Source organism: Anguilla rostrata, chromosome 5, assembly GCF_018555375.3.
Source record: "Anguilla rostrata isolate EN2019 chromosome 5, ASM1855537v3, whole genome shotgun sequence".
Classification (NCBI taxonomy): Eukaryota; Metazoa; Chordata; class Actinopteri; order Anguilliformes; family Anguillidae; genus Anguilla; species Anguilla rostrata.
In genome coordinates this window covers 15,776,734-15,789,396 of record NC_057937.1, presented here as the reverse complement: position 1 = coordinate 15,789,396, position 12,663 = coordinate 15,776,734, and the positions used below count along the sequence as shown (strand labels likewise).

General features: G+C 45.3%; 1 protein-coding gene across 2 annotated transcripts in view; it reads left to right on the top strand.

Moving 5' to 3' along the window:
• LOC135254813 (rho GTPase-activating protein 10-like) overlaps positions 1-11,119 on the top strand; it is a 50,490-nt gene extending 39,371 nt beyond the window's left edge. For both annotated transcript variants that reach the window (XM_064335336.1, XM_064335337.1), the window contains exons 19-23: positions 1,055-1,196; positions 2,740-2,866; positions 7,481-7,627; positions 8,734-8,825; positions 9,774-11,119. In XM_064335336.1, coding sequence (XP_064191406.1) covers positions 1,055-1,196; positions 2,740-2,866; positions 7,481-7,627; positions 8,734-8,825; positions 9,774-9,862 — 597 coding nt within the window. In that variant the 3' untranslated portion in view covers positions 9,863-11,119. The remainder of the gene's footprint in view (positions 1-1,054; positions 1,197-2,739; positions 2,867-7,480; positions 7,628-8,733; positions 8,826-9,773) is intronic.
• Positions 11,120-12,663: the final 1,544 nt, after the last annotated feature.

Genomic DNA, 12,663 nt, shown 5'->3' with positions numbered 1-12,663 from the left:
CGCTTTCCTCCCAGTTAGTGACTCTCACAGTAACACTCTCTCCTCACAGTAACACTCTCTCCTTACAGTACCACTCTCTCCTCTCAGTAATACTCTCTCATCCCTGTAAGAGTTGCTCCTCACAGTAAAGCGCTTTCCTCCCTCTACGGCTCTCTCTCCTCGCAGCAGAACCGTCTCCTCTCAGTCAGACGCTCTGCTCGCCAGACTCTCCTCGGCAGCCGTGTCTTCTGCAGACCGCTGCCGTCCCGCAGGTTGCCGGCGGAGGCTGTTTTGCATTCGGGTCCGTCTGTGCAGACGGGGAGGCGCTGCAGGCGCGCAGCGTGGGCCGCGTCAGGTTTCCCGCCCGTCTCCCCTCGTCTGTCTCGCTCTTTCTCTCATCAGACGCTAGTCATCACTTTTCCCGTCATCGGCTCTCTGCTTTTAAAGTCACAATACGAAGTTACCCACGAACAGCAGAATCGTCTAGAACGCGTCTTTGTGTCTCTAGCTTTCTGCGTGTCTTTTTCTTCCAGGGTCAAGACGAGTACGCGCGGCGTTTTACATCGCCTCCTACGCGCAGTCGTGTCAAAACTCAAAATTCGTCTTTGTTGTTTTTTTTTGGGGGGGCTTTTTTTGGCTTGTTTTATGTGCCTTGCAGGATTTACAGAATTCAAAGAAACCGACTGTTCAACGCCATCTTTCTGTCTGCAGTGTATGATCTCATTGGGTTAGCAGAATGACATTTGCTAACTCGTCAGTTAGTTTGTGTTTTCCAGTTCCACTGCACTGCACTGTACCTGTAATTGCCTTTATGCATTCATAAATCGCTTTGGGACAGGTACACAGTAGACACTCAATGATCATGAAATTGCCAATATATTGAGTCGCTGAGAATGCCAGTTTATGTATACTTCTGTCATGTACAGTTTGCAATGTCAGTGTATGCACACTTTTCACATTAAAAATGAAGTTATTCCCAACTATGTCATTTTGACTAATTTACATGCATCGTGCTATTTATTTTTATTTATTTATTTTTTGACAAATTTCTCTTCATTTTAACTGGTGGTTCCAGATTTTTGGAGACGCTCCTGACACGTCCCCCTCCACGACCGTGCCGTCCCCCACCGCCCCGACCCGGCAGTCCAGGAAGCAGAGCCGGCAGCAGAACCGGCCCCTGGCGGTCTACAATCCGCCGGCGCAGGACGCGCAGACAGGTGAGGGCCAAACCGGACTCCAGGAAGAGAAGCTGTAGCCCCGCCCACTGTTACACACAGACTGGCCATCCGTGGTGTTAAAGCTTTCATTTTGGTTATGTGGGTTTGTTATGCCTTTAAGTCTTCCTTGTTGTTTTTTCATTTTCCCCGTCTTGTCGATAACCAGATGGTCACATCCTTATTCTAAATCCTGAAAGTTCTGACTCTCTTCCATTGATCCTGAAACATTACAATTTAACACATTTTCTATGTGCATTCCAATTTGATCCCAATTTCATGTAGCTGTATTAAAAATTACAATCCAGTGGACGATCAAATTACTGAAAGCTCTCGTTATTATGTAATCAGTCTCCCTGTAGGTCAGAAAAACAGGATGGAAGGAATGTAAGAGTCGGCCATCTTGTTAGTCTGCAGTAATATCTGTGGTGTGGTCACAAAATCTAGGCTGCGTGCGGTCGACCGCGTCGGAGTCGTTGCGGACGACCGCAACCGAGACTGCGGTCGCGGCGCTGCGATTTTGTCGCCTCTCAAATCTCAAACAAGCTTTAGCAGTCAGGTCTCTACTCAAACCCAGGGCCAAGAGAGCAGGGAAACATGGACCCTCCTCCTTTACACACTGAAGGTGTCACAGACACCCCCCCACTCTGAAATAGAATAAACTACATACATGTGCTCTCCATATTTCTCTGTTTCGCTCCTTATATTCTACCAGGTTTTTACTGTTGAGTATTTCTTCAGTGAAATAAACAGTAATTTAAAAAATCTTTTTGTCTTCCATCTGGACGAAGAGTAATTGCTTTTACAAAGGGCTTGTCACCTCACAGAAGAGCAAAAGGGGCTTTGGAATTTGTGGTCACCCTCTTCTTAACAGATATCGATCAGAACCTCAAGTAAACTGCTTGAACGGGAAAAAACACACTGACACTCAAAGTTTACAGTAACTGTGCTGCTTTTGCCATTTCCTGAAATGTTAGTTTGTTAGGCTGGGCATAATTAAAACCTTAGTACTATGTTTGTATTTTTTTCCAGGAGTTATTAAGTTATTATACTGTTTAAAGGTGGAAATAGTATAATAGTACAAAGATGGAAATAATGATGTGACCAATTCAAGAAAATTGAGCAAACGTGTTAACAATATGTTGGCACGGTATTAAAGATGCTGCAGCTATGAAAAACATGATTTCTCTTTTGTTTGAGCTCAGTAGGCTTGTATGCATAATGCTACGCATGTGTGGTCTGGAATTCCTGCCAGACAGTAAGTAGATTAGATTTGTTTTTTGAAAAGCCTATGTTAAGTCATACTTTATGGCTGTGAGGTGTAGTTTCTCTGATACGATGTTACTGGTTATTAGAGAGATTTTTCTTCTAAATGCTGACTTTACCCTCATGAGCTAGTTCAGAACAGCGGTAATGTTCGAACAGTGCTATAGTTTGCCAGTACAGTCAAAGCTGTAGTCAGACGTGCGGATTCCAGTGGATCTTGCTGGTGTCGTTGTTGGCTGTCCTGTAGACTCGTTTTCTCTCCCTGTGGCTTTGCGCGCAGGCGACGGCTCCAACTGCGTGGCCGACGGGGCGTCCCTGGGCAGCTCCGAGTCCGTGTCGTCCAAGTCCTCCGGCGTCTCGTGCGGCACCCCGCCGGAGAAACCGCCCAGCCTGCAGGGGAGCGCGGGGTGAGTCGCCGCTCCCGCCACACCTGTAGCGGGGGGGAGGGGGGGGTTTGGGGGGTATCTGGGATGGGACGGGAACCCATCACCACCACTCTCCCTGTGTGTCACTCTTTCACACCATCTCTTGATGTTCATGGTTATTGCTAACTGTTACATAACGAGTGTTGTGCCTTATCACTCCTGTGTTTGTAGTTGTTCCAATGGCCTTCGGTATGCACTTATTGTATTGCTTGGGATAAAAGCATCTGCCGAATAAATGTACTGCAATCTCTCTCTGCATTATATACATAATCTGTGTGTATATCAATACAGTTGACTTCGACTCAACATGCTTTGCTGGCTTGAGATACAGACAGTTAGCCAAAGTGAAACATTCAAGTAGTTTACAAGAAACAAGAAATACTATACATGTTTTAATAAAAATGAGACATACATATTCTAATGCTAATGGTGAGGGTGCCAGTGAAATAATATCTAAAATAATAATATAGAATGATTATTGTAGTTTATAACTTTTTTAGTTTATAGACTTCCTCTTCCTATTGCCCTCTTTTCCTCTCTGTCCCTCAGTAGTATCCAGCACATCTGTGAGGCATGCTGGGAGATAGAGTAGGCAAATATTACCAACGAGGAGGTATTTGTTGTGGTAACCGTGTATGAAAAACTACGCGAGGGAGCTGCGGCCAGACTGGACACGGCGTGCGAAAGTGCCACCGCCCAGCTAACGACAGGCTGACTGGAGGGTGTCACTAATGTCATCACATACCAGGGGTTCCAGCAGCAGGGTGCCAGTTCTGAGGAACATGACTAATGGGCGAAGCCCGGCCTTATCTCTCGGAAGGCTGTGTTGTCAGCTGCGCGGCGGCTGCGTTGTGTAATTGTTATGGAACCGGACTCGTAACTCAGAGGTCATTGACCGGGGACTCAAATCGTTTCGGTAAGATGTTCAGCTGCTCTGGATAGTGCCTGATGCAGCACACGCAATCTGGGTCGAAGTGTATGAACCTCCCGAACGTTAGCAGTGCCATAATTCGCCGTCCGGCTGTTGCGGACTGATGCAACGTTGAGTCATAGCGAGGCCGTCTGGCTCTTCCGAACGGAGCAGGTGAACGATCCGCCGGGCTCCGGCGAGGCCCAAAACACTGCAAGCGTGTTGCGTCAGGAATGCTGATTCATCATTCTCTCTGCTTATTTCCTTTTTTTTTTCTCCTCGCCTCGTGATTGGTTAAGCAGGTTTTGAGTGTGCCATATCGTGGGCTGTGGATCCCCGCGGTCTGACTGTTTAGAAGCGGCGAGCCGCTCCAGCCTCTCTGCCTGATTATTCTGTACAAATGCGGCCGAGACGTGTGATTTATGGGCTTGTTTACAGAAACAGAAGTACAGTGTAACAATGGCGCTAGTTCTGCTCACATTTGTCCCGTTTTCTTCCCTCGTTGTATGTTTGCTGAGGACACCGTGGAGGGACTACCAAGATTTGATTCCCAGCTGTAGATAAAAAGCACTCCAAATGCGATTCTGTTTTTAATGCTATTTATACTCTGTTTAAATTAAGTCAATTTTCTTCGGTTAAGCCTAACTCAAAAATGTTTCGTTTTTTTAGGAAAAACAATTTCCCCCCCAGCAACCATATTTCATTCTGTGATCATTTGAAAGCAGCCATTTCATGAAGTAATTTGAATACCCATTAGCTCCGCAGCTCTCCAAGGTCAGCTGTAAAGGGCCTGCATGAGAGAAAACACAGTGTGTGCGTGTCCGTGTGTGTGTGTGTGTGTGTGTGTGCATGTGCCTGTGTGTGTGTGTGTGTCTGTCTGTGTGTGTGTGTGTGTGTGTGAGTGTGAGTGTGCCTGAGTGTGTGTGCCTGAGTGTGTGTGTGTGTGTGTGTGTGCCTGTGAGTGTGCCTGAGTGTGTGTGTGTGTGTGTGTGTGTGCTGAGTGTGTGTGTGTGTGTGCGCGCATGTGTGTGTGTGTGTGTGTGTGTGTGCATGTGTGTGTGTGTGGTGTATGCGCAGTGTGTGTGTGTTGGTGTATGCTTCATGTGTGTGGTGATGTGTGCATCATTGTGTGGGGCAGTGTGTGTTTTGCATGCGTGTGCTGTGTTGTGTGTGCATGTGTGTGCATGCATGTGCATGGGTGCATATGTGTGTGTGTGTGTGTGTGTGTATGTGTGTGTTCACGTGTGTGTGAATTATACAGGGTGCCGATCAGGCTGTAGCAGCTGAATAAGAAATGGTGCTGCAGAGGTGAGCGCCTAGTCTGTGTGTGATGAGGCCAGCAGACTCTGCAGGCACATAAATCACATGGTGACTGGGCCCAGGACTGTCCCATCGCTCCCTGCACACCCTCTGCAGCAGTCCCCTCTAATGGACACTGTTACCATCTCACCAGTAAACTCTGATGAGCCAGACAGCCTATTTAAAGGACTATCGCACCTTCTTTCCTTGTTTTACCAATCTATCTGCCTAGTTATTCAGTGTTACTGAGACACTTAGAAGTGAAACTTTGCCTACAGTGCATTAGGGATGCACAAGTCTAGTCCCACATGGATGATGTGTGTGTAATAGTGTGTGTGTGTGTACGCGTGTGTGTATGTGTGTGTTTATGCGGGGGTGTGTGTGTGTGTGTGTGTCTCTGCCTTTCTCTCTGTCTGTCTCTTTGTCTGTCTGCGTGTGTGTGTGTGTGTGTGTGTGCGTGTGTACGTGCATGCTGGTTTTCTGACCCGTTGTTCTTGTTTAATTTTCATAAACAGCTGAACACCACAAGTTCACCTTGTATCAGACCAAGTAAAATAATTTCAGCAAGGCTACATGTACAGTCAGTAATGGCTTTATCACAAAAATGACCTGGGGGCTAATTAAATAATGAAGAGCGAATGTTGGGACGAAATCCCGAAGCTGATCGGCCCTCATCGTGCCCTCTACATGAACGTCTACATGAACGTCCCTCTCTCTAAAAAGTGCTGATGTTCTGCGCGAGTATTTGATGAGGATGTGCCTCAACCTTGCTGTGTTATGTTCGATAGAGGTTCCGAAAGGGGGTTTTGATTTGGAAGCTGCGTCATTCGTCTGGTGTCCTAAAGAAGCCTAGAGGAAGAAAAGAGAAAGCCAAGGGATCTGGGTCCTTAATGAAGCTAAATATTTTGGTTCCAGTGCTTTGAACTCTGTGGTCCAACTTTATAACTAGCAGCCAATCTCAAGTGATCATAATTATGATTATACATTAAAAATGGATTCGGCTAAAAATAAATGTGTCATCAAATGTAGGTGCATGATCTACGATTCTGTATGAAGATGCCCTCTATATTTTTAGGGACTTTTCAGTGGTAAAAATCTGTTATTGTGACTGTGTTCACATCCGTCCCACTGCAGAGTATTCCCCTTGTGGAGGAAAAAACCAAAAAAAAACCTTAAAACGCACTCGCTCTGTTTGTAATAGAAAAAGAATGTGCTGGCTCATTATATCCCTATACACAATGAGCTCCAGCAAATAATATCTGCAGAGAATTGAGAGATGGCTCTAAATTGGCCCGTACGGTGTCAGAGGAGAAGAGCAGGGACTAATGAAACTGATCTGAGTACAGTGAGATACCAGCTCCCCTTCATTAGGCCTGATTCTGTTCTCAGAGAGAGCTGGAAACGGCGTTCTCCGGCGCAGAGCAGGGCACTAGCAGGAGGGAATTTAATCCGTCCGTGTGATTTCTCTGGCTCCCGTTGCCTTCCGCACTGCTGGTGGAGGTGTTGCCGTTGCTCATCCACATTAGACACTGCGGCCTGCTCATTTTCTCTCTGTCAGACTCTAACGCTCCGGTGGCCGCTCATGCTAATGCTAATGTCTCGTGCTGCGCAAAAGGGCCTTCCCTCCCCTGACGTCCCGAACCTGTTCTCTGCTGCAGTGACCCTCAGCCTCTACACTGCTGTGACTCTCTGTCTCTACTGTTGTGCCTCTAATACTCTCCACTGCTGTGACTCTCTAAACCTCTCCACTGCTGTGACTCTCAGTCATACTTTGCTGTTGTGACTCTAAACCTCTCCACTGCTGTGACTCTCAGTCTCTACACTTTGACTCGGTCTCCACTGTTCTGACCGAGGGTCTCTTCTCTGCTAAGGACCTGTCCTCTCATGTGCTGCTCAGGCCCAGCATTCCCTGTGCTGTGACTCCCAGTGACTCCCAGTTAAATGGGTGAAATGTACTTTAACACAATCTTCATGCACCACAGAACACTTTGTTCGGGAGAGGCTTCCTTGTTCATTCTCATGAAAGTTCTATCTTCCTCTCCAGGCATACTGTATATGTGATGAGCATTGGTAACGATAGCAACAATATTATCAAAAAGGGATTCATGCTAATAAATCAACTTTCTGTTAAAATACGGTGGGGAAGAACCAGATAGCAAAGCTCATCTTTTGCAGGCAAAAACGTGAGGACTATATAATCCTACTATATGTGTATGAATTCCCTTTCTACTTTTCATCTGTGACTGTGCCTGTGTCTTATATTATTATATTATACAGTTGAGACCAAGCGACTTCGTAAGTCAGCCCTGTCCATATAGATTGCATTTGAAAACACTTGCAGGGAGTTTTACGAGAGGAGCTCACAGTTCCGTCGCTTGTGTTCTCAGCATTGGCACCTCAGACAAAGGACCCGCCTCCTCCACTGCCTGTTGGACCACGCCCACAGCCACGCCCTCAAACACTCCCGCGACCACTCCCATGGTCACAGCCCCGCCCACGACCTCAGCCGCCGACGTGGACAAGCAGGAGGAGAGGTAAACATCCTCTCTTCCTCTCTCTCTCTCCTCGCTCTCCTTTTGCACACTCTCTTGCTAGTGACCGCAGGCCCGTGAGAAGTCTGAGCTCACCGCCGCCGACGCCCTGGCTGTTCCTGTACTGTTCCCATCCCTCGATTCAGTGCCTGATAAATCCTTCTCACCGTTTCCGCCCATTTCCTATCAGTCTCCATAAGCACTATGCACAGTCAGTCAGCAAGCTCTTATCAATCTGTGTCAATCACCGGGTGAATGCGTTTCCGTCGCAGAGCTTCACAGGAGTTCTCAAAACTTTTTCCAATTTATGTGTCTTTGTTGCCTGCTCTGAGTAAATGCATGAAATATTTATCAAATATCGAAGTCAGCGTGTGCCCAGAAAATTCTGCCAGCAAAAATAAATATTAGAAAAGAGACAGAAGTTCCAGCAGTTTTCCCTGAGCCATTTGATACGAAATGCCTTGTCGAGGCTAAAATATTAACCGTATTTTGATTTAACCAAAGTCCTTTGGCGGCTTTTTTTTTTCTCTTTGTTGAAAATTATTGAATAAACAAGCGTATGTGTGTGTGTGTTTTCCTTCCTGGTGCAGAGTGTGCTTCTAGACTTTTCTCCCCTTGTTTCCCTAACTGAATAAAAAGTGAAATTCTCCCTCCACTCTCTCTGAAATGGCGGCAGACAGGTGCAGGCTTGTATCTCCGCAGTCGGTGCCTGGCACAGCTCCCTCTGTCTGCTGATCCCATTCAGGATCAGATTCCCCCAGAAAGAAGCTCCCATGGCACGTCTTTGTGTTTCAGTCATGGGAGTTTAGTGCTGGTACCTCAGTTTTCCATGTGCAAAGCAGTGTAGCCCTAAACTTACTACTTCCTCTCAGGCCCCATCCAGAGCCACACCCCAAACCACTCCCACATTCATAGTCCCACCCCCAACCACTCGTACAGTCACAGCCACACTCCCACAGTCACAGCCAGAAAATATGGCTTTTTTAAACTGGTCCAGCCAAAAGGGCAGACTTGCTGTCTCAGGACAGGGTGTCTATCTGTGCCATTGGGCAAGCATGAATACAGCTGTTTAGATATTTATCATACCGTCACCACCTTCTGTCTCACAGCGTCTCAAACCGGAGGGCCAAGGCGGTGTACCCCTGTGAGGCCGAACACCATTCAGAGCTCTCCTTCCGAGTTGGCGCCATATTCCGTGACGGTAAGCATCCGAGAGGCACCGCAGAATGATCTGAGATCAGTGTAGGAGCGTGTCAGGTGCGCTGCAGTGATCAGTGAGGCTGATCTGAGATCATTGGAGGAGTGTGTGAAGTGCACTGTGCAGGGCATTGAGGCTGATCTGAGACCAGCGGAAGAGCATGTGAAACGCATCTCACTGGGCTCACCACATGGGGATACGAGGGCTCCTCCAGGCTGCACCCCAGTGTGTTCTGTAGATCTGATCTCCCCTAGCTGTCCACTTGCAGGGCCTGTACAGACGAGGCCACACAGGGTCAGCGCCATTGGAGGCCAAACGATTCACTAATAGGAGGATCTGGGCACTTTTTATGCCTGAAGTTAAAAAACAGGAGCCATGGGCTGGCCTTGTGTCCCAATTTTGTCAACAACTGCTCCCACCAGCCATTAGCAGTGGCTGCTCTGTGCAATATAATGTGTCTGAATACAGAGCAGATTTCAGACACCAGGGTTTTGCCACATAAAGCTGTGGGACCTGGCAGGAATCAGCAGGCTCCCTGCTCCAGCCTGACAGCTCTGTCTCTCTCTCACACCAAGCGCTTTGAAGATGGCGTGTCACGGCTGAAAAAAAGCCGGTTTGGTTCCTACTTTTTTTCCCCCCTTCCCCCTTAATCTTTTTTTGTCTTTGGGGCTCATCAGATCTTGGCCCAGCACTGTGCTTCAGCTTGACGATTCACAGCAGTCGGTAGATACGCGTAAGGAGGTTCACAGGAAAGTCACCGCGTTTCTTATCGAACGTTTCTTACAGTATAACCCCATTGTCGCTGGGCTGGGATTCCGCAGGGTGAAACTTGCTAGGAGCGCGTGTTTGTTTTTCCCTCGTCGTGTCTGTCCGATCGAGCAGACCGCTCCTAATTCCGCTGACCCCGCCTCCTGACCTCTGACCTCCGCTTGCACCGTGTCCCTTCCGCAGTGACCGTCTCCCAGGAGCCGGGCTGGTTGGAGGGCGAGCTGGAGGGGAGGAGGGGCCTCATCCCGGAGAACTACGTGGAGATGCTGTAGCCAGGGCCGCTGACTCCGCCCACTTATACATGGTATCCATGGTCCCTGCCCCCTCACATGCTGACTCACTATTGCATACTTTTTCTTATGCACCAACCGCCCAATCAGATATTTATCAACCCGCACATCCCCAAAACCACCAAATTTCATACGTAAAAGGACCCTTACAGGAATGGAATATGCTGCAATATATTGTAAATGTGTCAACTTTTGAAAACGTCATGAGAAATTTATTTCACGCCAGCCTATTTGTAAATAAAATAGAAAATTCTTGCAATATATAATAGCAGCTGTGTAGAAAAAAGATTTGTATATTTACAGATGTGTGAATTTTGCAGTGTCTTGATAATATATTTACTTCAATATGTTTCAGGATATTCTGTCTCTGCAAGGGTGAAGAATCGAATGTTAAATTTTGTACTTTGGAGACTGGTGTTCCGACGCTGTGTTATTCTGAAACCAGTCTTTATTTTGGGGAATATACTGAATTAAAATAAAAAAATATGTTATTTTAACGGTTACTGTCATTTAAAAATGTTTGGAAGTTCTGCATGAGTTTAATATTTGGAGCTGTGATTCTTTATTAGATGCAGCAAACATATACAATACTGTAACAATTGCACAATAGTGTCTTCTGGCTCACCATGACTGAAACAAGGCACATTTGATGGGTATATTTTGATATGGATGACACTTTCACATGGACTTCACATGAAAAATGCCTATAATTGGAGCACTTGTGAACGTAAACTTAAAGTACCAGTTGCTCTTATTGATTGTTGTTGTTTTGATTTTTTTTACTTTTTATATTTTTATGAGCACAAGCACATTTTACCCTATTTTACCTGTCTGTGTTAAGTATTATATTGTTATGATCGACCTCATATGTAAGGCTTCAGTATTCAGTTTGATGAGATAAAGCTTTGGCCAACTTCGTGATTTCGGCTTCTTCAAAGAAGGATACGTGTGTTCACTTTGCTGAAAGTTTGTGTGGAGCGTAGAAATGTCAATGAACCATTAATTTCCAGTAAAGTAGCATGATATTACTGCATGCACTCATGAAACCTGATTTTGAATCTTGAATATGGAATGGAATGAATTTTGAATATGAAATGGAAGTGTGTTAATTTAAGACATCCATTGATTGATTAAAAGTGCTTTACTTGTGTATTTTGTAATCATATATCAAGGCTGAGATGCTTGTAACTTTTTGGATATCTCTAATCAATAAAAAATAATAAAGATTTTTAAAATGCATAGTCTTGGCGCTGAATAATATATGTTACTAACATTAGTAATAAAAAAATAACAGGGATGTGTCAATGTTAGAGATTTATTGACTCAGTCGTGATGGTTTGATTTGCCATCAAGACCAACACATGGACATAAATAGCTCACTCGAAGCAGATTATAATTCTGAGGTAGTATGTTTATTTAAACGTGTCTGTACTGTGAAGACTACAGAGAAGAAGCTGCCTGTACTGTGAATGATTATACAAAATAGAAGAGACTGTGTGTCTGTCTTCTGCGAATGATATTACAGAGGAGATGAGTCTGTGTGTGTCTAATGTGAATGATACAGTATTACAGAATAGAAGAGACTTTCTGTGTGAATGTAATGCATAGGAGAAGATACTGTTTGTGTCTGTACTGTGAAAGATATTGCAGAACAGAAGAGTCTTTCTGTTTGTATGTGGATGTTAATACGCAAGAGAATATAACGTTTATAATGTTCACAGATAATGAATGAGCCCTGTTACACTGTACCATTTCCCAGCTTTCTGATTGATGTCTGAGGCATGGCTGGTAAAATCACATCTGATCCCCCTTACGCTGCGTACGCATTTTAAAGGGTGACTTTGGTGTCGCTTGTTTCCGAAAGTTCATGAAATGCGGAGTTTTTAGAGGTCTTAGCAACCTTTTAATGCCACCCTGTGATATGAGTGAAGAAAATTAGTATTGAATCGACTCATTAATGGCTTTTTTATGACATTAAGCTCAGTTCAGTGGCAGTTAACATTTCCAGTCACTGAGCTGGCTCATTATTAAATGTTAACCTTTGGTTTTTAAAAAAGAAAAAAAAAACTGGCTCAAAATGGCTAATGCAATTATTGGGTGTTGAGGCAATTTTCCTCTGATGTTCACTCAAGATTTCTTCCTGAACAAAGGTACTTTTTTAATCAGACAGTTTGGTGGTTATCCGAAGGTCCAGTTCCCCAAATCCTGAGTATCGTAGCATTCACTGTTGAAGAAGGACTGCACGGTCATTTCTGATGAAACTGAGTGATGTGTGGCCACGCCTCATAGAGAAACAGGGTTCATTTTATATGGTTAAGACATTGTGTTGCTTCTAAGCATCAGTCCAGAACTTAAAATATGCAGCTTAATTTTCTTACATGGATAATTTTCTTCCAGTTTGGTACTTTTAAGTAGGACGTCGCAGTTTATTTCTGGAGTGGGGAAGGGGGTGTACACGTTTAATAGATAACCGTGCAAACAAATGCAGTGTCTTTACAAATGCTCGGTAGCAACGTCAACTACAATTTCCTAACATCTGACCCTCCTCAGGGTTGCTTAATAAATAGCATCTTGGTATTGTTTGTCGTAAAAAAAAAGTAGTCTGCTTCCTCCTCCTGGTGAATGATTACAGATGGCTGGCTTGACAACTCTTCACTCCTGTGTCAGGCAAAGAAGTGTCCTTGTAGTGCCTTGGCCAGAACACACCTAGCTGTTCAGCAGTGGAATACATCTAACCATGTCGCTAATCGCTCTACAAGAAAAAAAATCCAGTCAAACACTTT